This window comes from Strix aluco, chromosome 8 (genome assembly GCF_031877795.1).
Source record: "Strix aluco isolate bStrAlu1 chromosome 8, bStrAlu1.hap1, whole genome shotgun sequence".
Taxonomy (NCBI): domain Eukaryota; kingdom Metazoa; phylum Chordata; class Aves; order Strigiformes; family Strigidae; genus Strix; species Strix aluco.
The window spans coordinates 25,957,327-25,982,580 of NC_133938.1; the positions used below are offsets into that span (position 1 = coordinate 25,957,327).

The window sequence follows — 25,254 nt, forward strand, 5'->3', positions numbered from 1 at the left end:
TCTTTCCTTGCTGAGGTGCTCATCTTGGAAAGTAACATTCCCTTTTTCTTGTTTCTCCCCCTAGAATTTTACTGCTTCAGATGAGTTCTGATACTTGTGTGTGTGTGTCTGTGTTTCTTTTAAGAATATTTTTGTCCTAACTGGCTTTCACCTACATAAGTATTAGTTAATCAATGTTTTCTTTGATTGGATTGTGAATGAAAGCTGTCTTGACATGAAGTGAGCGGGCACTGGTTTTGAGTATAAAGTGAAGCAAATGGCAAAAAAGGCATGACTGCTGCATTTTTTAAAACTCAGGAAGATGTAAATCAATCATGTTAGTTCTTTTAGATTTATTAAATGGCCCTAGACTAATTTGAGTGCCTAGCTAACATTTTGAAGAGGAATGTAAGGAGAGAAATTGCATTCTTATTGTATGTTTCAGTTGGTACCTTGAGTGGCACCACATAAAACTTAGTGTGAAAGTGTATCTGACTTCTCAGAGGTACTCTAGGAAGTGGTAATTATTTAGTTTGATGTGTTTTCTTCCGTCATTGATGCCATAAAAGTGTGGTCAGCAAGAAGGAATGAGAATTGTTCTTCATCTCCATGTATCAAGCTAAATGTCTGTCTAGTGTGAGTTCAAAGCAGCTTAGACTAGTTACTTTGACGTGCTTTTTTGGGGTTTTTTTTGAAGATGAGGGAGGAAGGTATATTTCCTTCTCTAGATTAATTATGATTTGTATGTAGTGGGAGTAGACTTTTTTTTTTTTCTGCTGGGAAAAACTTTAAGTGACTTTCTGTGGTGGCCTTAGTTATTTTACCCTGAGGGAAGGGGTTTTCTTCAGGGTATTATTGGAATGAAAGGATTTTTTTTCCTCCATATCAGGGAAAAAAGGGAAATAAATAATTTCTTAGGCTACTATTACTATCTTCTTGGAGAGCACATGCTCTATTTAACGGATAAGAAAACAGGTGTGCCTTCATCACTTCCATGTTTTTGGGGGAAGTGACAGCATCTTAGTTACTTTCTGAATGTTTAACTTGTATATCCTGAACAATGTCAGTATGGTTAGTTTGCTTAAAAGGCAGAAAAAAAGAATTAATTGGGAGAACAGAAATATATTTACTTATATTGTTTTGCTAACAAGCCCGTAAGTACAGCTGTACTTTAAAATATGCAGACATCTTCCTAGTCCGTACCATGCAAATGGTGAAATATTCCAAGATTATGTCTTTTTCGTTTAAGGCTTTATTCCGTGGATTTATTCAGAGACAGAAATACCTTCAGTGCAAGTTTTCTGCTGTATTAATACAGCAGCACTACAGAGCCCACCAGATGCGAAATATTGAACAGCAAAGATACCATCAAATGAAAAGAGCTGCCGTTAGAATTCAGGTAATCCCAGAAGGTGGTTTTTGTTGTTTTGTTTTGTTTTTTTTCGTAATCTCTCTTGTATTTGTTTCTTCATGACATAATTGTTTTTGCAGACATCAGAGAGTGACATTTGTGGTATTTCCCTGAATGTGTTTCACTTGCTTTAGAAAATATCTTCTAGACATGAGAAATTAGATATTTGCAATACTGTAGAGACTGGAATCCTAAAAGTCTTTCATGCTAATGTGACTTTTTTCCTTTTAATTTTGTTTGTTCCATTAAACAAAAAAAAAAAATCAAGTTTTGAGTTTGTTTTTTTTTTCTTTTTTTATATTTAATAGGCATCATACAGAGGATATAAAGCCAGGCAGTGGGTTAACAAAATGAGAGCAGCACAAGTAATTCAAGCCTGGTTTCGAGGCTGCAGAGCACGAAAGGAGTATGCATCTATGGTAAAAGCTATACGTGTTATTCAGAGTCACTTCAAAACAAAACAGCAGCGGACCCGGTAATACTGAATTTGATATAAATTTCTCTACTTTTCAAAGCATTTATTATATAATTATTTAGTACTGCTTAGTCCTGTACATAATTATTACATATGTAGTACACAATCCTGTTAATGCAGATAGGATTATTCTTTTGCCTAAGATTTTTCTTATGCTTAAATAATTTTCTGGACTGGAAGCTACCTCACAAACTTAAACTTTGCATATTGGGGATCTAGAAAGAGTAGGCCTTGATTTTTTTTTTTTTTTTCACTTACCTTTCTTTACAGAAAGGATGTTGTGGATATTATTAAAATTCTAGCATAAAAGTAATAGGATGAAAAGCTATTTCATTATAAAGCATAATGGGATAGTTAAACTAGTTTGTGTTTGTTTTGCTGTGAGATGGTTTTACAATAAATGCTCTACTGGATCAGCCTGATAGCTCATCTCATTCAGAACTGCATCCTCTACCAGTAGCAGCAGAAGATGCTGTTTAGGGAGAGTACATTAACCTGACTACTTTCTAAGATCCTCCTAAACATCCATGCTTGTTAGATTATGGATGCTAGAATTTACATCCTTGCCTATTCCCTTTATTAACCTTTCATGGACCTGTTGTGTGTCAATCTGTCTAATGCCTTTTAAACTGCTGTCTCCCTCACTAACCTCCTTTGGCAGCAAGTTCTGGAAGTACCTGCCCTGAGAAAACAAAGCATCTTCTATTTTAAACCACTCTTTCTGCCAGCATTGCTAGCTATCCCCTTGTTCTAGTGTTCCAAGATTTGATTGATAACAGCTCTGCTTTTACAATATCTATCTTAATTTTATAAACCATCACTATTTTCTTACTTCAAAAATGCAAGTGTTCTCAACTTTTGGAAAAAAACCAGAATGCATTTTCATGTTAGGTTTTTGAAAATGAAGTTCTGTGCAATTACCATTCAGAGAAGATGGAGAGCAACGCTTACTGCACAAATGATTCGACATCAGTTTCTGGCAACTAAGAATGCTGCAGTTAAGATTCAGTTGGCATATAGACAGTACAGGGCTAGAAGACTTTTAAAAAAGGTATGTTTTCACTTGTACTCTTGCTATGTCATTGTTGGTTTAGAAGTTTTCAGTGTATTTGAGTGATTTTTGTCAGCAATATGCAGAAGTATAGAAAAAAAAGGTGGGGCCAGAACAAAGATTGTTCAAATCAAAACTATTCAATCTTCAAAATACGTGAGCAACAAGGCTGATTCTTGTTTTTGAACACTTTCAGTTGTTGAATTACCCCTGTCTATACTGATAACAAGATAAAATGTAAAATTTTCTACTGGCTTTATTGCTTACAAAGGATTAAGTAAATTGCCCATATTTTGACCCATTTAGGGTAAGGGAAAAGACCTTCCAAATTGTAAAAGTGTTTTTATATAAACTAGTTTTCATGTAAACTAGTGCTGCATGAGTTTGCTTGTATTTCCTATTTTATTTTTTTCTTATGTAAAAGAAATCTAGACCTAAGATATAAAATGTATATTGATTGTGACAGAAATGAACAAAAGTTTAATTATCAATGCATTCTTTAAAATCTTTTTCAGAAGCTTAAAGCTGCATGTTTGATCCAAAAAGCATACAGAGGTTTCAAGGCAAGAAGGAAACTTCTTCAACAAAAAACTGCTGCTGTAATTATCCAAAAACATCTGAGGGCTTGGCAGGAAGGCAGGCTTCAATTTATGAAATACAACAAAGCTAGAAGAGCTATCGTTAAACTACAAGCATTTATACGGGGTTATTTAGTCAGAAAAAAGGTTGGTATACTTAAATTAAAACTATACTTTGATGTAAAGTATCTCTAGAGCTGTTCTAACATTAATTCTGGCTGGCAAGAAAAAGAAAACCTGATCATTTGTTGTTGAACTCAAAATTCAACTCAGCTACCTCCGAGTATGAAAATTAATGATTTTCCTTTTTTTGTTTTCCTTCTACAGATTTCAGAACAGAAACAAAAGAAGAGACTTCTTTATTTTACAGCAGCTGCATATCATCATATCTCTGCAATTAAAATTCAAAGAGTGTATAGGATTCACCTCATCTTAAAACTTGCACAAAACCAGATCTCCTCTGTTCTTATAATACAGGTTAGTCTAATTAAGGATGAATGATTTTGTGTAACACAGTCTAATTTCTTTTCTGTCAGCTAAGCTGTAGCACTAAGACACTGTAATTCTTTAACATATAAAACTAAAGCTAAATTATGGAGGCTAATGATTTATTAAATAATGCTGCTTATACCCAGCTAAGCATAATAGAGTGGATCTCGGCAGGCTCTGGAGGCTTAAGCACTTTGAAGTTGAAGATGGATGGGAAAGTTTATGTTTTCTTCAGACCCTCAAGCTTGCTAAAGGATTCTGAGTGCTATTTTAGCCTATTCTTTATATCTGACTGGAAGTAGGAAAGATAGACACAACAACCTGTAAGGCTCATGACATGAAGAGCATCTCCTTACACAAACAATCCCCTGGGATGCAGTGATTTATTTGGCTGGATGTTTTTAACCTGCTAGTGGTACCAGAGCCTAAGTTGTAGTGTTTTTAGTATAACCATGTTTTACTTCTCTAAAAGCAAGATCAAAAATCAGGTCTGTATTGCAGCACTGCCTAATAGTAAAAATTATCTTCAGGTTTCCAAACTGACCATTAACTTAGTCCCAATAATAGAAGGTCATCATTAGATAAATTGAGAGGCTGAAATAGGAACCCTGAAATATCTGTTCTCTAGTTAAGGATGTTATGGCCAACTTTGCCCTACTCCTCCATATATACAGATCTGTTCTCTCTCCCTGTAAGTTTTATTTTCCCCTTAAGGCAAGAGCGAATGGGTGGAAAAGGCTTTTTTTGCTCAGATTTGGCATACAGTGCCTTGTCTCCCTTCTCTGTATATAGAGGGGAAGAAACAGAACTGGGAAATTAGAAAAGTGGAGTGGTGGTTCTCCTTAAAAGCCAGCCTAGAGAAAGAAAAGTAGGATGGAGTAATGCCGGACACAAGTATAAACTGAGAGGAGCGGCTGGAGAGCAGCCTTGCAGGAAGGGATCTGGGGTGCTGGTCAGCAGCAGGCTCAGTACGAGTCAGCAGTTGCGCCCTGGCAACCATGAGGGCAAACGGCATCCAGAGGTGCATCAAACACAGCATGACCAGCCAGTCAACAGAGATGATTATCCTGCTGTATTCAGTGCTGGTGCCGCCTCACCTTGAGTACTGGGTGCAGTTCTGGGCCCCACAATTTAAGAAGGATGTTCAGGTCCTTGAAGGCATCCAGAGGAGGGCAACAAAGCTGGTGAAAGGGCTGGAAAGAATGTCCTGTGAGGAGCAGCTAAGGACTTTGGCTGGAGAAAAGGAGGCTGAGGGGCAACCTCATTGCCCTCTACAGCTTCCTGAGTAGAGGAAGTGGAGAAGGAGGTGCTGATCTCTTCTCCTTGGGATCCAGTGACAGGATGCATGGGAATGGTTCGAAGCTGCACCAGGGGAGGTTTAGACTGGACATTAGGAAGCATGTATTTACCAAGGGTGGTCAAACACTGGAACAGGCTTCCTAGAGAGGTGGTTGATGCTGCAAGCCTGTCAGTGTTTAAGAGGCATTTGGACAATGCCCTTAATAACGTGCTTTATCTTGTGGTCAGTCAGTTGGACTAGATGATCATTGTAGGTCCTTTCCAACTGCAAATGTTCTGGTCTATTCTATACAGAATGCTTCCCTAACTGTGCCTAGTTAAGATTTCATTTCACAGCTTCGCATTTCAACTACCCCAAGGTCAATCAGAGCTGTGTTATGGTGGTTATGTGTGTGCTAGTGATGTTTATAGTGCCTGTATCTGTCAAAGCTCATGTTAAAATAGTTCATCAGTTTTTATCAATGCTTGTTTAGGATGGGAAAAGGGAATTTAGGGAAAAGTCTTAAATAAATAGAAAGGTACTTTAATTTTAAACAGCGATGGTTCCGAGCAAAAATGCAACAAAAGAGATTTCGAAGAGATTATCAAAGAATCATTCAATTACAACGTGTGATTCGAGGCTGGCTAAATCACAGAAATGATGCAGCAGCCATAATCCAGCGAAATGTACGAAGATTCCTTGCCTGCACACGTAGGAGAAAATTTGCATTTGGAATAATTAAATTTCAGGTAAATACCTCTTGTAAAAAAACTATGTTTTTTAAAATTTTATTTTTATCTTTTCATTTTACTCTCATGGGTTTTTGGGAAGAGGTAAGATGTTTACTTTAGTTGGTGAATTTATCAGTTAAATTGCAAGCCAAGTCAGCTTTAGTTTAGACATCAAATGCAAACACATCAGATCATGAAGTAATACTAAGCAAATACTGGCTGAGGTGACATAAGTGGGAGTGTGTGCAGAGTGTATATGCATGTTTGTTTTGGTCTTTTGTTTTGAAAATCCAGTATTTGGAAGATTAAACACTGAATGGTAATTACTTAAAAATTAATAACCAAGATAATTAAATACTTTGTCAGACTTGTGTAAAATTGATTTGAAATGGTCATGGAAGTTCTATTGTCTCTTGTTCATAACTTTTTTCTCTCTTTGAAATTCCTTTTATGTAGGCATTGTGGAGAGGATATTCTTGGAGAAAGAATAATGACACAGCAAAGACTAAAGCTTTAAGACGTAGTTTAGAAAAGGCTAATGAAAAGAGCAGAGAAGAAAACAAATTGTGCAACAGAACTGCAATTGCTATTGAATATCTTCTAAAATACAAACATCTCTCTTACATTCTTGCAGCGTTAAAGCATCTTGGTCAGTATTTCGTTTTATTATAACTGATAGGAAACTGGAATTTTTCAGCTGAGAAGAGTTCATAATGGTATTTAGGCTCTCTGTATGACTGTAAAATGAGAACATGTTAGAGAGTATAATGTATTTTTTTTCCAGACTAAAATTAGATTATTATTTAAGAACAATATTAAAATGGTTATGTAGAGGAAGAAAATCCTACATGATTGCTCTAATTTCCTGGCTGTCCTGATAGTACTATGCTTTACATAAGTCAGTTATATTTACTATCAGTATATGTTGTCTGTGGATTGTTTTGTCTGCTTAATTTTTAGTCCGGAATGTTAAAACTATTGACTTAGAAAGACTTGTTTAAATCAGTAATTGTGGTTTTTGCTTCTTTGCACTTCTACTTAAAGCCAAGAGAAACCCCTGGTTTGCAATTAAATTGTTTAAGCTTCAGAGTTTTCTTTATGTTTTTCTCATTTAATTATCATAGAGGTGGCTACCAGGCTGTCCCCGCTCTGTTGTGAAAATATGGCCCAGAGCAGAGCAATCTTCACTATTTTTGTTCTGATCCGAAGTTGCAACCGGAGTGTTCCATGCATGGATGTGATCAGATATTCAGTTCAGGTTCTACTTAATGTTTCAAAGGTAACTTTATTTTTTTGTTTTGTAGGTTTATAAGCTGTAGACTACTTAATTGTAGTATCTATCCACAAAATTTCTGAATATGTTTGAAACAATAAAAGTTATAATTTTGAATAAAAAACAAGCTTCTGAATTTTAACTATGTTATTTTGAAACAAATTATCGACTTCATAATAATTATGATTTAATTTTCCTTTTGGCAAAAGAAAATTATTTCATGGGCTTAAAGTAATAATTTTACTTTTAACTGATTACATTGCAGAGTATCTCAAGTATTGCATGAAACTGTAGAAATGCATCAAATTGTGTAGAAATGAAAACCAGTAGTAGTTAGGATGTGAAGTTTTTTTAAGGTAAAAATGTATATTTCCAGAAGACAGGCTACTTTTCCAAATCCATGTCATAGAATAGACTATATTTACATTTTTTATTTCTTACAGAACTGATTATTTTCATAAATACTTATGTATACTACTTCAGTACTGTAGTAGTACTGTAGTTATTGACTACAGATTGATTGCTCTAGAGTTTTTTACTTTGAAATTTAAATATTTGCTAAACATAGTTTTTGATCTTATATCCATCCTACAAGCATTTACATTAGATTCTTTTTATTTCCAGAAAAAATTTTTAACATTTAGGCTAAATTTACTTTTAATTTTCTCTCAACTTACTCTAATTTATTCTTCTATTTTAAACATAATATCAGATTCTACAGGTTTCTAAACAAGGGGGGAAGCACAAAGAGTATCTTTTTGTAACCTGTTAGGATGGTGTAACATACAGAAGTGATTTTTATTGCTGGAATGCCAGAACAACTACAAATTCAATCTAGAGGAGAATATGGACTTTGCTTTTTCCTCTAACCTGAAAGACATTTTAAAGATCCGTCTATATAACCTCTCTTGTCTCTTTCTTGTATAACAGTATGAAAGAACTACTCAAGCAGTTTATGAAGTAGAAAATTCTATAGATACATTACTAGACCTACTACAAATGTATAGAGGGAAAGCTGGGGACAAAATTTCAGAGAAAGGAGGAAGCATTTTCACAAAGACCTGTTGTTTGTTGGCCATCCTTTCAAAGGACTCAAAAAGAGCTTCGGTAAGACTTAAATGTGGTTTGTGTTTAATAATTTGATTTAACATGCTTTTCTTGCATGTTTTGGGGGTGTTTGTAATTTTTTTTTTTTCTTTCTCCCTCTCTACCATACCTATTACGGCTGTAATATTAATTATGATTAAACTCTGATTAAGAAAACACTCATTATTTTGTGCTTTATATGCCCTGGTCACCCAGAGCTATTCAGTACGACATTGAGGTTCTGATCTGGCAATCCTTGCAACATTATGATACTGCAATCCCTACGTTCCACAGGGTTTTGATGACTTTCTGTCAATTGCTTAGCATTAGATATAGATTAGTTGCCACTTAATTAACTTTTATTCCATTTCTGAAAGTTTACTGTTGCTTTTCAGATAAAGTTAAAGTCTTTATTGTTAGTAACAACTAGCAATATAATTGTCCATGGCTTTGTGTTGACATAGTCCATTGTAACAGAGACATAGCCTGTTATTGAAAGAAATTTCCTTTGTTCATGCCTATTGCTAGAATCCCTAATAAGGTTATTAAGGTAGTTTGAGTTCTATGTTATAAAATCATTAGCTGTTTATCCATCAGATAAAAGTACTTAAGTTATCCAGTCCCTTCTGACCACTGCATTATTCTTTCATTGCTGTGAAGACGGATACAAACACCAGTTTGTCTCTCTGTACCAGTTGTTGAAGGTGTATACCAAAGACATATGGGCAAATTTATTTTAATGAGAAATTATTAAAATCTGACTTGTAAGAGCTTGAATTTTCTGGGATCTCAAGTCACATACCAATTGTTAAGTATTTTGAAAGCATTAGACCACTGACTTGTAGATGTGCTGACTTTAAAATGGTTTCACTGTACTTGTGGGTAGAAGTTCTGCTTAAATTATAAACATTCAGTTTTCACTGAATAAAACAGATTTCTTGACTGGTTAAGTTGCTTTTGAACTTGTGGTATTAACTACGTACTGTTTTCACCTTTTTTCAGGAAATCAGAAGCCTACCAAGAGCTGTTACTTGCATTCAGAGCCTATATAAATTTACAGCTCGTAAACACAAAATGGATGCAGAGAGAACACTTGTGAAGCAGAAAACAAACACTTTCTTAAGTGGAACTTCCTTTGTTCCAGTAACTCCTTTAAGAATAAAAACAGTTTCAAGGTAAGAGCTTAAAAATTCATCTGCTGATTTTGCTGTGGCAATATATTATTTGAATGACAAGCCTCTAATATTTTCACAGAATTAAACCAGACTGGGTTTTGAGGAAAGATAACATGCAAGAAATTGTGGATCCTCTGCAAGCAATTCTGATGGTGATGGATACACTTGGCATTGCCTGCTACTGAAATGTAAATGATGTATATGCAAATGTATTTGTACAGCATGTATGTAGTAACAGCTAAATGATCTGAAAGAAAGAAAATAAGTGTCAAGCTACTCTTGAAAATATTTTTTCAAATTGCAGTTTAACATTTCTGTAACATTTTTGTATTGTATACAGCTTTTGAAATCCTATTTTGTACTACTACCAAAAGCAATTGTACAATAAAATCATAAGCCCTGGAAATTTCACTAGTGAAGTAATCTATTGTTATTATATAACTCTGAATCTTACAAATAGCATGGTATTCCTCACTCTGATTAAATATTGTAGAATTCTATTAAAAACAGTTGATTGTGTGGGACAGTTATGTTGGCTTGTCTGATCTGGAGAGGTATGGGTACGAAGGGAGGCATAGTCTGTGGATTTCAAAACTGGCTACTTTTTGGGGGGAACTCATATTTACTTTCTAGTAAGGTTTTGAGGGATCACATGTGACTAGGAAAAAAAAGTTTTTCTAATTCCTAATATTTTTTTTTAACACTGCAGGATTATGATGGAACAATGGGATGTTGTAAGGGTGAATTTAGAAATTCTGATCCAATAGTTTAAGGGAGATGATTTGTGAGTGCTTTCTTCCTATCAAGTGAGCAGTATGTACAAGCATGCATCTCATCTGGCTGAATAGATGGGTGTTCATCACAGCATCTCCCTGAAATTCTGTTTTCTTGTGCCTTGGAATTGCATTTTCTTAGAGCAGGACCAAGAAAATGAAAACTGTAAAACCTATACCCTCCCACTCCCAAATTTAAAGATTTATGCCTCCCAAGGATGCTGAATCAACTGGTAGCCATTAGTCAGTTAGGTGATAATGCATTGTAAATGAGGTGCTTTTTTTGTTTGTTTGGGGCTTTTTTTGTTTGAAAAGCAACTTCAAAGGGGCTAGCTGTATACAACAAAACAGACAGATAAATAGTAGTGGCTATGTTCTTAATGTAAGAGCCTCCAGAATGAATAATGTATAGAATGCAACTGACTGATTATATGAGGATAGACTGGAGGAGAAGGGAATTTTCTATTTATCCTCTTATTTCAGCCAAGATAAATAATCTGATAACAGAATGCCCTTTAAACTTGGAAATCAGAGGGTTCAGAGGGGAACAGTGTTCAATTAGTTTAAATTGTTCTGTAAGCTTGTTGCCTGATTTTACTGTAAAATTATAAATTCTGTCCTCTTTACTGATGTAAAGTATGCCAAATGGAAGTAGAATTCTGCAAGTCTAATGTTAGGGTATTTGGAGAACTAAAATAAATGAAAATAGTGTTTTCACTTGTTTCAAAACACTATGGACACTAAGACATTAGTGAATACCTTTGAAAATCCAGTTAATTATTTACAAAAGTAGTATTTAGGGAGTTTTCACAGATGGTGGAAACTGTTGATGGAGGCAGTAATGAAGATGAGATTTAAAAGCTGTTTTTTTTTCCTAGTTACGATGTATTCAGGCAAACTCTTTGCAGAAGGTAAATACACTGAATTCTATTGTTAAGAAATGTACGTTGAATCTAGAACATGTAGTCTGGGTAACTTAAGTGCAATGTCTTTCATATCTTTACCAAGAGTAAACACTGCTTTTTAGATACAGTTTTGTTGCGAGATGGCTGGTGATCATGACTCAACTGTCACTGTAGCTCGGGGCTACATGTTCATATCTAGGCTTCAAAGCTGTAATATTGAAAGGTTCAGGCTTTTATTCAGAAAAAGTTTCTTTTGAAATGTATTTGAGCAGTTTCGAGGCACTTATACAAATTAAATTTTGTACTATTAAAACATTTTATATATTGAAGTGTCTTGGTGATTGAAGCGTCGGCTTTACCACGGAGCAAGAGAGCGGAAGTTAAATGGATCCTGCAGAAGCTAGTCTGGGATGATTCCACATTTCCTATCCTTATTTGCAACATTGCTTAAAATTCCCGGGTTTATATAGTTTACATACCTCTTTGAACTGCAAGTTCACAAAGCTGTGGACTGTATATGAGGGTACAGCTCCATTAATCGGAAAGGTCTCCCTTACCTCTGTCTTCACTAGAGTTTTGTCCTTATGCAAAGCAGTTGAAATTACACTGTTACCCTGTCAAAAGGTATGTAGGTAGCAACCATTTCTGTCTTTTAATTATTTAAAAATCTTAATTAGCCTCAGGTTTTATTTATTTAGTTATTTGGTGATACAGTGCCTGTGTGAGGAAAGGAATTATTTTTTTAAAAATCTTGGCACTTTCTATTTAGTAAAAATACTAAATTTGCAGTAAATTCTAGTGGCATTATTGAGTGAAGGAGCAATAGTTTGTTATTTTGGTTCTAATATGTGTAAGGTTAATGCAGCAGTGCCAACTTGTGGGAAAATTCTGCCCATTTATAATGAGATTCAGTGGTGATTCAGTTTTTAAAATGATTCTTCAGGTTAGATCGCCTTGTAATGCCATAGAGAGCATTTTTGAGACCCAAAGGATAATTTTATGAGAAATCCAGACATAAGTACTGCTTTTTGGTTTTTTTTTAATAACTTAATGTCATACTCAGCACAACTCCTTTTAAAGGCTTTCTCCTATTCTGGTTTGGGATTTTTCTAATTGCAGTTCTATATGTTCTTTTCTTAACCTCCATTCCTTCTTTCTTTTCCATTGACTCTGTTCTTAAATTTCCGTTCTTCAACAAGCTTAACTCTCATATTGCCTCCTGGCAGTTGTCATACTGTTCTGATAACATTTGCTGAATTGAGGAGCTGTGCCATAGCTCTCAATGCTGTTGCCACTGGATTTTAGAGCAGGCATCAGTATGTTTATGCAGCAAAGGGTGCTCATGCTTACATCTTCTGGGCTAAACAAAGAGTCAAATAAATGTGTCCTGAATCAGTTTTGCCCAGTTTACATTAGGAAGTTTAATTCTACAGCTGATATTCCTAACTTAAAGAACAAAAGCTGATATATTTTTAATATACCTTCATTTCAGTGAGTCTTACAAGACCCTTCATGCTTGTAAGTATTCTGAATTTTGTTCACCTTGTTTGAAAGCCTGAATCAATCTAACTGATATTAAATAAAGGCAAAAAAAGTTCATATCTGGGCTGAGATTTTTAGCAAGAAATATATTTATCTTTTTGCAGATAAACCTTGTGGTTTGCCACATATAGAAAACGGAAAGATTGCCCAGTACTATTATAATTTCAGAAGTCACTATTTCCCTATGCGTAAGGCAAAAAAACTTTCCTATTCTTGTATGATTGGTTATACCACTGAAACTGGGACTCAAGATGGAAGAATAACTTGTACAGCAGAAGGATGGTCTCCAGTGCCACGATGCTACAGTGAGTTAGCTTTATTAATCTCATAATTGCTTCCAGGAGGAAACTTTGCTAGCTGGATGTCCTGGAACATACAGGAACAGACGCTGCATAACAAGGGTTAAGATGTCTTAAGTTAGGACAACAAGGTGAAATCAAACCTTTATATATACAAACTACATATGTTTATATATGGAATACTTTTACAAAAATACATATTTTAAGGGCTTTTACCATACGTGTTTTTATAAGAACTTCAAGAAAAGTGTCCATTTTCCTTATTTTGGGAAAATCAATAGATTAGTTTCCCTTCAGATGTTTATTCTCTAGAACCTCCCTAGCTCTAGATTCCTTGGTTGTCATGTTCCATGTTATTACAATTGGTTTGATGTATTGTTTGATGATTGTGGTAGAGTTTCTTCAATAGGTCAAGAAAACAAAACTAGATCAAGATAGCTAAAACCCCTCTTCTTTAGCGTATCAGAGAAGAAAAATAGTCACTAATTCTTTCTAACCAAACTGTCTCCTTTCACTTAGAAAAATGTAACAAGCCTCTTTTGGAAAATGGCTTTTTTTACGGTACAGAAATATACTTCAAAATACATGAGAAACTGCAATACAAATGTAATCCAGGCTACCATACTCCAAGTGGTGGTACTGAAGATACAGTACAATGTCAGCTAGAAGGATGGTCCTCTCGTCCAAGCTGTACTAAAAAATTTGGTAGGATTCTGCATTTTTCTCCTTTATAATCTGTCTCATATGTATATAATTCTACTGTCCTTGCTATACCTGTAGGGCCAAACTACCTATATCAGGTTATAATTTGAGTACTCCTAAAGTAGGTTCTCAGCTCTACTTCATGGAAAGAAGTTGTCAGATTTCACATACTGATAGTTTTGTGAATTTGTATAGATAAAATTGTGTGTAGAAGGCATTGGTATAGATGAAATCGCATTGTTTCAAATAAATCCATTGCCATCCAAACCTTCTTCCCAAATGATGACTGGAAAGCTTATGTAAACTACTGCATTTTTAATTAATCATTATTTGCAAAGATTTTGCCTTGGATATAACCACTTTTAAGGTATAGCTAATGAAAATTTTAGATGAGTAACTTGAAATGGAAAGAGCAATTAATATTATGTATATGCTTTATTTATTTAAGAGTCATGTCAAGTACCCAATTTAAATCACGGCAGCTACTTCACAGCCCAACAAGAGCTTCAACTGAATGAAACACTGCTATACAAATGCGATGAGGGATACCACACTGCAGGAGGAAACACTACAGAAGCAGCTGTGTGTCTAACACATGGGTGGTCCCTTACTCCAAACTGCACTAGTATGTAATGCGCTGGAAAATTTATTCTACAAATGAACAAAAATTTCTGAAAAGGCTTGTTTTATAAGCTGTTGGCAGGGTGGGTAAGCCTTCCTCAACTGGTTTTCACTGCTGTGTTTTTTCTTCCTAGAAATAACTTGCTCCTCTTTGAGTGCAATAGCACATGGAGGTTTCTATCCTGTGAAGAAAAGCTATGAAGAAGGAGATGTAGTTCACTTTTTCTGTGAGGAAAATTATTCTCTCAGTGAATTTGACCTAATTCAATGTTATTATTTTGGATGGTATCCAGACCCTCCAGTGTGTGAAGGTACCTTATTTTTATAGTTTTATTATGTCAAATTCTTCATGAAAGACTAGCACCTTCTCTCATGAAATGCTTTATGAATACAAAATAAAAATATACTTTCTGTACCAGTTCACAGCCTAAATAGATATAAAGTGTTAGCTGAAGGGCATGGAGCCAAGGTAGCAGAGAGGGAAGCAATGATAATTGGAATTAGTTTTCAGTGGACTCTAACAGTAGAGCAGATAAGGTCTCTTGCTGCTGTTTCTCTGTACATTGTATCCTGGAGAATCAACAATTACAGGGAAGTTGTTCAGTCCCTGAAGCTCGCATTAAACCATGTTCAGATTACATGAAGATTTAATCAAGCATGTTTAATCCTGCCTTGTGAGGTGGGAACATGCCTCTTGAGAGGCATTAAAAATAAAATTGGTAACAAATTCCTCCTGAGTTTGGGGATTGTGATACTTTTTAGAGTTTTATAGCCTCACCAAACTGTACATGTTTTCAACAGAATTAACTAGAAAGGTCATCTTGAGGACAAACACAGCTTTAGCAATTATCACTTCCCCAATCATTGAGAGATAAGGGAGATTCTCAGAAAAGAAACTTTCAAAAGAATGAAAGGTCTAGTAAATCAGATGAGATACAGTATACAGCAGAAAACAGTGCAAATCAACATTTAGGCTGACTGAGAATTTATAATATTGTTCAACATACCTGGATAGTTGTGGTTCATCTTCTTATCCGGATATTGTCCCCTTTATGGGGATTACTTCTGAGCTTTAGAAGATCTCACTGCCTCATGGTAATGAATTCTCTGCTTTATATACAAGCAATGCCAGGTCTTGATGACAGAGGATGGGACAATCTATCATTTTTTTGCTTTAAGACAAATCTGTGGTATCCTTTTCCCCGTATATTTTTACAGGATATTTTCCCATGAAGTATATTTTCTAAAGCAAATTTAGTAATAGTTGTGCTTGAGATTAAAGAAATTATATTTAGCCTTAAAAAATACAGATGTTTTCAGCACAATTTTCAGTAAAATTAATGTTTTGTAGTTCCTTTATAGCTGATATTGTACAAGACTATGTGATTGAGTATAAAGATGAAATTCATCTTCCTTTCCTAGAAGATACAGTAGCATTTAAAATGCACTGAAATGTCTCAATTAAATAGCATGTGTCAGGACCCCAGCCCTTTATTTATTCTGATGACACAGCAGGAATTTCTCTTGAGTGAGTACAGAGAAGGTAGGGTGCTCAGAAGAATGAAAACAAGGCCGAAATCTAGTTTTGAGGATACAGTAATAGCAAACTTAATTTGTGGATAGGAAATGGACTACGATTATTGCTGCTTCTATAGCATTAGAATTAATATATAAGCTGCTTTAAATATTATATCAATGGAGGGTATGGGACATCTCTATTTCCTGAAGTCTATGTGGAGAAATTACAAATTTGTATATAGCAATGCAATAGCATAATACCTCTATTTTGTATTTGTTGAATATAAAATCACTTCTCTGTTCTGGCTTTTTGTTAAAAAAATGGGAGTAAGCCATCACTCTGTGTCAACCAAAAATGTCTTCTGAGTGGCAGGCTTGCATGTTGTATAGTAAAATTAATTGGGGTTTGATTAGTGAGAAAACAATATGCATTTTTTATTTTCAGATATGAAAAATAAATGTCCTCCACCACCACTTCCTCCTCATGCCCGTATCATCACAGTTAGAAGAACATATCATAATGGAGACAAAGTTCGTATACGGTGTGAAAATACCTTTAGAATAAAAGGATCTGAGGAAATCCAGTGTGAAAAAGGAAAATGGACATCACCCCCTATTTGTATTGGTTAGTACTTTTGTGACAATTTACAACTGAACAGAAACGATTCTTCAAACAATGCCTTAATTTTCTGGAGAGCCTCAGTCTCCATATGTGCAAAACTGTTTATGTCCTCCTCTGTTAAAATGCTTGAGAGGTGAAGTGCTGCAGAATTTGCAGACAATTTGTTGTTCATATATTAAAGAAAAAGGATGAGTTAAGTAAATTCAACTGACATCTGTGTTATGTAGTTCTCCCCTGGAATATTGTTTTTACTACATCTTACAATACATCAGTGTCTGTCTTTTTTGGTGTTTGAAAATTAGTTGTTTGTGAGAAAACTAGTTCTAAGGTTCTGCTATGGTTATAGGAACTATGGATAAATGGGAATCTGAGACACCACCATCACTTGAGGCAGATGCAGCAATAAGGGCAAACAAAACATATCGCAACGAAGATATGAGTAGGTGACCATTGCTTTTCTATTTAAAGGGAATTCTGTACTCTAATGCTATTATAGGCATTTTATGACTACTCTTACTACTCTTTTGCTACAGTACATTTCCTTACTCTTGAAAATGTTTGCATGTGCTACAGATGTCAGTGTAGCAGTCTGAATGACTGAAAGGCCAGTGTTGCTTGTTTCTAGTGACCATAAACTACGCCTATAAACCTGTCCTGTATTTGTAATTTTATTTCATACATTAGCATTTACCTTCAGTCGTTTTGTACCCTTTCTGTTAATGTTGTCTGAACATGCAAATTCATGAGTATTTTGCTGATCCTTTGATTAATAGTTCCAGTGAGGGTTCTTTTGTTTATTTTGAACCACACATGGGCTAAAGCAACAAATAAAGACCATGTCATCGCAGAAAAAGAACTAATCTATATTGAGTGTAAACCAGCAAAAGTCAAGAGCAGACATAGATGAGAAGCGTAGAGGGAAATAGAATGCTTGTCCTGCAATTCAGTAAGGCAAGTGTAGAGTTTCTGAAAATGATATTTGAAAAAGAAATTATATTATTTACATTTTAGTTGTGTGTAAATTTTTTGCTCAATTATTAGTCTGATACTTTTGCCAGTGTTAACGTTTTAAAGATCCAATTACCTATCTCCCTACCTTGTGTTAGAAATGCAGCAAGACTGTACCTCTCCACCTGTGATTAAAAATGGTGTTCTTCTTGGTCCGTTATTGACAAGTTACAAAAATGGTTCCTCAGTACAATATGGTTGTCAGCATTACCATTTTTTGGATGGACCTAGTACTGTTTACTGTGAACAAGGAAACTGGTCAGAAAAACCAACTTGCTTAGGTAAGTCTTGTAAGAAAAAGAAAGTCTTGTCATATGTAATATAGAATGGTAATATGGGGAGGAGCCTCTAGATAATCCTTTCATGACCAGCTTTTCTCTTTCATTTGTGTTAATAAAGATTCCAGAAACATGAGGATGAACCAAAATCAAATATACCTAGGCCACTCCTGCTAGGTGTCCTCTGGTGTGTTCTTATAAACACCCAATTAAATAGATTCCTCTGTTTCTTTGAGTGAGCTATTCTAGAACATAGCTATTCCTGTTACCTAGGAGTATTCTCTTAATTTCTTTCTCCCGTATTCTCCATTCAGTGAATTTCTTTCTGTCCTTCAATAGATGTTTAGAAGGAATGACTGCAGCCATTGCCAAAATGGCCGTTAGATATGATTAACAAGGAGTACAATGACTTCTTGGACTTTCATTTTTAAATCTTCAGCCTTTGTTTTTATTATATGTCTTTATATCTATAATTTCATTTTGGACTTTCTAGTTTTTCCATGTTGCTCTTATGTATGCTGTCCAAAACAATGTCTAGAACTCCCATTAGGAATTTACCAGCACTAGCAGGAATACTACTTCTGATGATCTACAATAGTTCTTTGGTTTTCTTTCCTTCCTTCTTGTAATGAAAGAATTCTATTTTACTAGCATCTTTTGTTAAACTAACTCACTTTAAGTTTGTAATCTACTGTGAAAATGCAAATAAATATCCAGTTCGGTTTAATTACTTATTTCTAAATGAATAAAATGTACCTTGTCTGCATTAAAAGGTCCAGATCAGCATTCTTGGATCTGAATACTCAAATTTTCAAATCCTGTGAAATAATGAAAGCTCATTTTCTATGAGTGTGTCACGGATGACAGTATCTCACATGGTTATGATTTAGCAGCAATTTAAGATTTTATTAATGGTGTGAGATGAATGAAAAGGTTGAATTTTAGGAACATTTAATGATTGACCAATTTAAAGATTAACAGGGTGATTTGGTAGACTATATTATGGTTAAAATAATAACTTAATTACAGATTTGAGAATGACAGGATTCATAATAACTTACTACAAGGAATTCTAAATCTAAGTATACATATGTATAAACACAAAATACACACATAAACAGCATGGAAATATTTCAATATCCAGTGAAATACATAGACATTCACATTCGTGAAGGCAAATATGCATATTTAAGCACATGGATAGGTAAAGATGTGGATGGAAGAGGCTAGCCTATAGTTAAAATTTCCCTCTTCTCGAGTTTGGAGCAAATACTCACAATGCATCGATATTTCTCAACGGATGATAATTCAGATTTGAGAAGTCTGACTTCACCCTGGCCTTCCCTCAACTTTGTGGGCAGATGATCTTCAAATTTCAAGAAGTCTGAGCCTGAGAGGCATCCCAGCTCAGGAGAGATGCTGGTCAGAGCCCGCTGCGATCCAGGAGAGCTTAAAGGGTCTTGCTTAGAATTGCTATTTATAGGGTCTGAGATAACTGTCTTTTTCATGAGGCACCTTTTGGTTTCAGCCCAACTCAGATGATGGAATATTCTGGTACTTTCTATCAGTTGTGCAAGCCTAGAACTTGCTAGATCTTGGAGTTTCGGTATCACCAACTTTGGGCCACAACCCAAGTATGGATGTTGTCAGGAGATATTGATACTGTCGTTAAGCAGTATGAGAGGGGAGCAGAAACCAAGTGTGCTAAGGGAGTGCCTTTACACTCTGGCCCACTGTCTTTGTCATTGCTCTCAGATGGTTGGGGAGGAGGGCAAAGAAACCAAGTGGGCTAAGGGGGTACCTTAACGCTCTGCTTTTCTAATCGACTAACAGTCTGCCTTTCCTAATCCATTTGACCTGACATGTAGTCCGTTTCCAAGCAATAGGGAAGATAGGAATCAGTAACATTAAGGAATTACCTTTATGCTCTGGTTCACTGCCTTTCTCTAGTCATCTTGGACTGACATGTGACGGGGGCGGGAGAGGGGGGAATTGCACTAAGTACCGGGCAGCCCAAGAGAAGACAGGGTGGAAAGTTGCACCAGCACAGAGTGTTATTTGTCTCTTAAGAATCCAAATAACCACATCATCCTTTCCATGTTTTCTGAGATTTCTTTTCAACCCTCACCTAATCAGACCAGAACATGCTGTAGTTAGGTTCAGGAAAATATCCATACCAATTTGTTGTGATGGTGCTGTTATCAGAATGCATAATAAAAGATTTCTTCTTGCTTTTACCTCAGCAAAGCATTAATAAGAGCCTCTCTCAGGCAATGATTCTCATGGAACTTGTAGAAATTTATTTTTGTAACTGTCCCTCTGTCGGGCTTTATTGAAGTTGAACAGTTGAATGAGGTTAACTGTCTAATGGAAAGCTAGACTACCTGATGTCATCCTGACACTAAATTTTAAGAAACCTGTCAGATAACAACCAAAACAATACTGACCTTGAATAACCTGAAAAAGCCCAAAGAAGAACACAAAACTTCCAAAAGGTTTTTGGAAGATGTCTAAATTCTTTTAACAGTGACAAAACAAAGAAAAGGGAATTGTCAAAACAATTCCTTAGGTTAACAGTTTAAATTTACTGTTTATTAACTACTACTACCCTCGAAGGGCTTACCAAACCATTCAGCCAAATCAGACAGGTTAATTTTGATGGATGACTATTTTCATTATAAAAAGTCCTTTCAAGTTACAGTAAAGAAGTTCTGTTCTTCAGAGGTAAACCCAGGCTGCCATATATTTACAAATACTTGTAGAAACTAGATTTTGTCAGAAGTGTGTGTTTTCTGTGATTTACTATTCCCAGTTTAAGCTTTTTCTTGGATGTTATTTCTGTTACCTCAGCCCATTTCTTTACATTTGCATTCTTTTTTTAATGCATCTATAGGTTTTTTTCTTGCAAGATTCAAAATCTGAAAACATTTTGGAATTATTGATTTAGATTTCACTTTAACTCCTACAAAAGGGAGCTAAGAAATCACTTAAGGTTGCTTCTTACTGGAGTATGCTTTTATTTCCTAGAACCATGCACTCTTAATATAACTGATATGAACAGCAACAACATAGAATTGAAATGGAGACAGGAAGAATTAATTTTCCTACATGGTGATCTCATAGAGTTTGAATGTAAACAAGGATACAATTTTCTCCAGACTACCATTCCATCTCCTGGAAGGACGCAGTGTAACCACGGCAGACTGACATATCCAAAATGCATTATGCAAGGTAAAACAATACTTCTTTTATTGCCTTTTTAATTAATCAATCTCAGACCTATTTAGAAACAACTTGCTTTGACAGTGCAGGCCTAGAATTTGTTGTAAATAATAGATGTTTAGGATTCAACAGTACAGATATGCACAGATACCCTTGTAAAAGACAGATATATTGTTAAATATATCCAAGCATGGAAAAACAATACACCTTCCTTTGATGGGGAAGGCTGTAGAAAGGAGGGAGGAGCTCTTCTCCAAGCTCAGGGAACTCAAAGCTCTGTAGAAAGACAGCAGTAAGCAATTAAGTGCACACAAGGGATTTTTTTATGGTTAAAATTAAGCAGGAGATTGCATTCTGATCTGAGACATAATGAAATAGTAAGAAAATACACTATCTGAGAGTTGATAGATATCTAGTGTTGACAAGCAGTTAAAGCTGCTGATTAGTTAGTTTCTTAAGCTGAATGTTTCTCAAATGTTTTTAATGTTATTCCAGCTCCTACAGAAAAATGTGACCCTCCACCTTCTATTGCAAATGGAGCTCTTACTCTCCCACCCCTGACCCAGTATGACAATGGTTCTTCAGTTCAGTACAGTTGCTCTGACTACCATTTTTTGCAAGGATCTGAGACAATCTACTGTTCTGAAGGACAGTGGTCTTCACCACCAGTTTGTATAGGTAGGTGTGATAAGAGAAATAAGCACTTATTTCTCTCTATAATTCATAAAATCATGGAATAGTTTGGAAGTAACCTCTAAAGGTCATCTAGTCCAACCCCCTACAATGAACAGGGACATCTTCAGCTAGATCTGGTGGCTCAAAGCCCTATCCAACCTGACCTTGAATGTTTCCAGAGATGGAGCATCTACCACCACTCTGGGCAAGGCAACCTATTCCAGTGTTTCAGCAACCTCACTGTTAAAAATTTCTTCCTTGTACCTAGTCTAAATCTACCCTCTTTTACTTTAAAACTATCGCCCCTTGTCCTATCACTATAAGCCCTGCTAAAAAGTTTGTCCTCATCTTTCTTATAAGCCCCCTTTAAGTATTGAAAGTCTGCAGTAAGGTCTCCCTGGAGCCTTCTCTTCTCCAGGCTGAACAGCCTCAACTCTAAATTTAGATACTTAGAATTTATAAATTGAGTATTGTCAAGTAGAACTTCAAGACCTCAGCTTCGTTTTTTTCAGTTAGAGATGAAAGTTTTAACAGAAGCAAGTGTAAGCTTGTCTGTCTTATTTTTCTTAAATATGACATGCCTGCAGTATCCAAAAATACAGTGATTTCATATACAATAAGAAAATGTGAATAATATACAGTTTTAGTATAGACTAGTCAGAACAATGCTATTTCGAAAACAATTTATTAACACTGATTAAGTCTCTCTTCTTTAGAGCCCTGTACTTTGTCAAAAAATGAAATGGAGAAAAATAATGTGCTGCTGCAAGGGTTCTATAAGAATCAAGTTTACTTTTACCATGGGGATTATGTTGGATTTTACTGTAAACAGAACCATTTTGGAGCAGAATCTGGTACAACTTTATTTCAAGTGCAGTGTAAGAGAGGACAGCTGACATATCCAAGGTGTGTTGAAAGAGGAAGATAAGTATGGGCTTCAGGAGAGGTATGTGCATGTTCTTTATCTAGTATTAACAGCTGAATTAAGATAGCCTCATGTTTTCAAGATCACTATAGTCAGCTTTGAGAAATGAGTGTTCAGTGACATTGTTGGGTCTGAGCTCAAGGGGGAGGGAAGTGAAAGTGCTTTGTGGTATGAGGACTGGGAATGCAGCAGAAGGATGCAATACTGGCATACGTGTGAAAAATTTAGGACGAAGGAGTTTTACAAGGCTTACAGTGATAAATCTGAGGATGCATCATAATCTGGAGGACTTGAGCAAAGTGCTACAACAAGAAGATGCTGAGCAAGTATTGCCCTTTGTGAGGATATTGGTGATTTTGATAGCATAAGTGCTTTTGTGACTACAGCATATAGCTAAATTGATATTTAATTTCATGCTCTTCAAATGGATGTTAAACTGTAATTTTACAGTGAGAAAGGAGAGGCCTATTATTTTGTACATCTTAACAACATCCACGTCTCTTCACAGGTAAGAAGCCTCTAAAGGACAAGGCTTGAGGGACAAGGAAAAAAGCAAGTATTCAAAAAAAAGACGTGTTTAAGGGATCTATGAAACCATTTAAAACCTAAAAATGTGCAAATTCTACTGAGTAGTTAATTATTATTCTTTGAAAAAATTGAGCAAGCATCTTTGTTTTGCTAACTGAGAGCATTTAAACTCTTAAAATATCTAGTCCAACTAATTTTGTATTATTTCCTATGACACTTAAACATTGGTACTCTTGGGGCTCTGCCTGTGAACATGTTGTGTGACTGAAGATATGAAGAAAATTCAGGAATATGGACAATGTTTGCCTCACTTCTCTTTTAGTATGCTTTAATAAAAAAGTCACTGTAAGGATTTCTTCTGTATTTTATGTCTAAACTCCATCTTTCTGTGATAACGTTGCATGTATGCTGTTCTGTATGGTTTTCCAAGGCTTTTGTGAGTGCTACATGAATAAATAAAACAAAAAAGAAATTTAAGCATTCAAGGAATAGACAAATTCTGCTTATTTGATCAAAATCCAGTCAATCATTAGGTGGGAAAAAGAGGTTCATAAAAATAACATTTTACATGCTATTTACAATAGCATTCCAAAATGCTTTCTAAATATTGAAAAGTCATTGCTTTGTAAAGTGCTATTTAAAAATGAAGACAAATAACAATAAGATTTAGCAATTTAACATAATAAACTTTTGATGTGTGACATGTAGATCTGAACTAGATATTCACTATAGCTTTTATTTCTAGGTCATGTTATGAATAATGACTGTGAGTAATGTCAATTGGTAAGTCCTTCTCAGTTAAGAAATAATGTAAGAACTCGGTTAAACAAAATGATTGGTGATAAGTTTTTAACCAGTAAATTTTGGTGTATTGAGCATCTTAATAGCCGCCATGTAGGCTTGCTATACATCCAGAAGCTATTTATGCTGAGGCCCAAAAACATAGAAATTCACCTCAGTCTCTGAGTTTTTACATCCTAATCATTTCTGTGTCTATGAAAGATAGAAGAAAAAACTCCATTTCCCTTGAACATGAAGCTTGTTTACAAGATGGACTAGATCTGTAAGCAAAATCTTGCAAGGCAATTAGTACATCTGTGACCATATCAGTAACACCACTGATGTTGTAACCACCACCACAATAACAACACTGTAGGTCAACATTACCTAGGTATCAGTATCAGAAAAAACAAATTTGAATACAGATGTAACCAAACTGGGGCGAATGGGGAAAAAGTAATTTGTGACAGGTTGTTTATTTGAAAGGAGACCAGGGTGGAGAAAGAGAAGCACAAACATGGTGAAAAGAAGATCAATAAACAAGAAAAAGCATAATAAAGTATGCTCATGATATAATTGAGACTCTCCAGGGCTACCAGTCAAGGAGCTCTGTGCTTGATCACCTTAGCTTAGGTCAGGCCAAAACCCCAAATCCATAGTCTTGACTGTACCACAGAGATCAAACCTGTTTCCGTGGTCTGGAAGACCCATTCAGGGCAGGAAGGGAGGGCACATTCTCTAGCTAGCAGGGAGGAACACTTGAGACAAATGGATGGAGCATCCATGTATCACTGTGTTGGTGCCTGTTTCAGGTCTGATAGCATCAGCATCTTCCCAGTTGCTTCCTAACACCAGCCTGTGCTAGTGTATTGCTAGTCTCTTGTTCTCGTGGCTTTTTATTGGTTTTTTTGGGTTTTCTTCACCATGTTCAGGATGGCATCCAGGTATTTTCTCTGGTAAAAAGAACGTGGATTTCTTTCATTTTTCACTTTTTTTTGCATGAATTATTTGAAAATAAAATTGTTGCTTGCAATTTGAAATCTTGAGCTGTGTTATTTCTGTTAATTAGCACAGCAGAATTAAGTGAATGAAAAAGAGAGCTACAGCTTGGGTTTCAGAACCTGAAAAACCTCAGAAATATCTGTGTGAAATCTTGAAAAAGAAAGACAAGACGAACGTTACAAAGCCAACAGAACACAGAGTTCTGACAGAAGTTAATGGAGACACAGCAAGTGATCAAGTTGCTTTTTGGAGGGCAAGGAAACTTTGTTAATGACTCCTTTCCACTACCTTAATTTTCCCAGAATATATTCATGCAAATGTGGCTAG

The 25,254-nt window shown here is 35.5% G+C and overlaps 2 protein-coding genes across 2 annotated transcripts in view; both read left to right on the top strand.

The window, feature by feature from the left end:
- Positions 1-9,933, top strand: part of ASPM (assembly factor for spindle microtubules) — a 30,617-nt gene extending 20,684 nt beyond the window's left edge. Inside the window, exons 19-29 of the mRNA XM_074832751.1 lie at positions 1,229-1,378; positions 1,699-1,865; positions 2,757-2,916; positions 3,432-3,641; positions 3,822-3,971; positions 5,820-6,011; positions 6,450-6,642; positions 7,118-7,272; positions 8,197-8,373; positions 9,355-9,527; positions 9,607-9,933. Of these exons, the coding sequence (XP_074688852.1) occupies positions 1,229-1,378; positions 1,699-1,865; positions 2,757-2,916; positions 3,432-3,641; positions 3,822-3,971; positions 5,820-6,011; positions 6,450-6,642; positions 7,118-7,272; positions 8,197-8,373; positions 9,355-9,527; positions 9,607-9,712 (1,833 nt within the window). The 3' untranslated portion in view covers positions 9,713-9,933. The remainder of the gene's footprint in view (positions 1-1,228; positions 1,379-1,698; positions 1,866-2,756; positions 2,917-3,431; positions 3,642-3,821; positions 3,972-5,819; positions 6,012-6,449; positions 6,643-7,117; positions 7,273-8,196; positions 8,374-9,354; positions 9,528-9,606) is intronic.
- Positions 9,934-11,141: 1,208 nt separating this feature from the next.
- Positions 11,142-23,630, top strand: LOC141926234 (coagulation factor XIII B chain-like). Its single transcript, XM_074831659.1, has 12 exons — positions 11,142-11,211; positions 12,852-13,052; positions 13,566-13,751; positions 14,197-14,373; positions 14,504-14,680; positions 16,333-16,512; positions 16,856-16,948; positions 17,616-17,798; positions 20,823-21,026; positions 21,513-21,695; positions 22,409-22,638; positions 23,126-23,630. Exons 1-11 carry the CDS (start codon positions 11,142-11,144, stop codon positions 22,618-22,620), a joined length of 1,866 nt encoding a protein of 621 aa, XP_074687760.1. The 3' UTR covers positions 22,621-22,638; positions 23,126-23,630.
- The last annotated feature ends 1,624 nt before the right edge of the window (positions 23,631-25,254 follow it).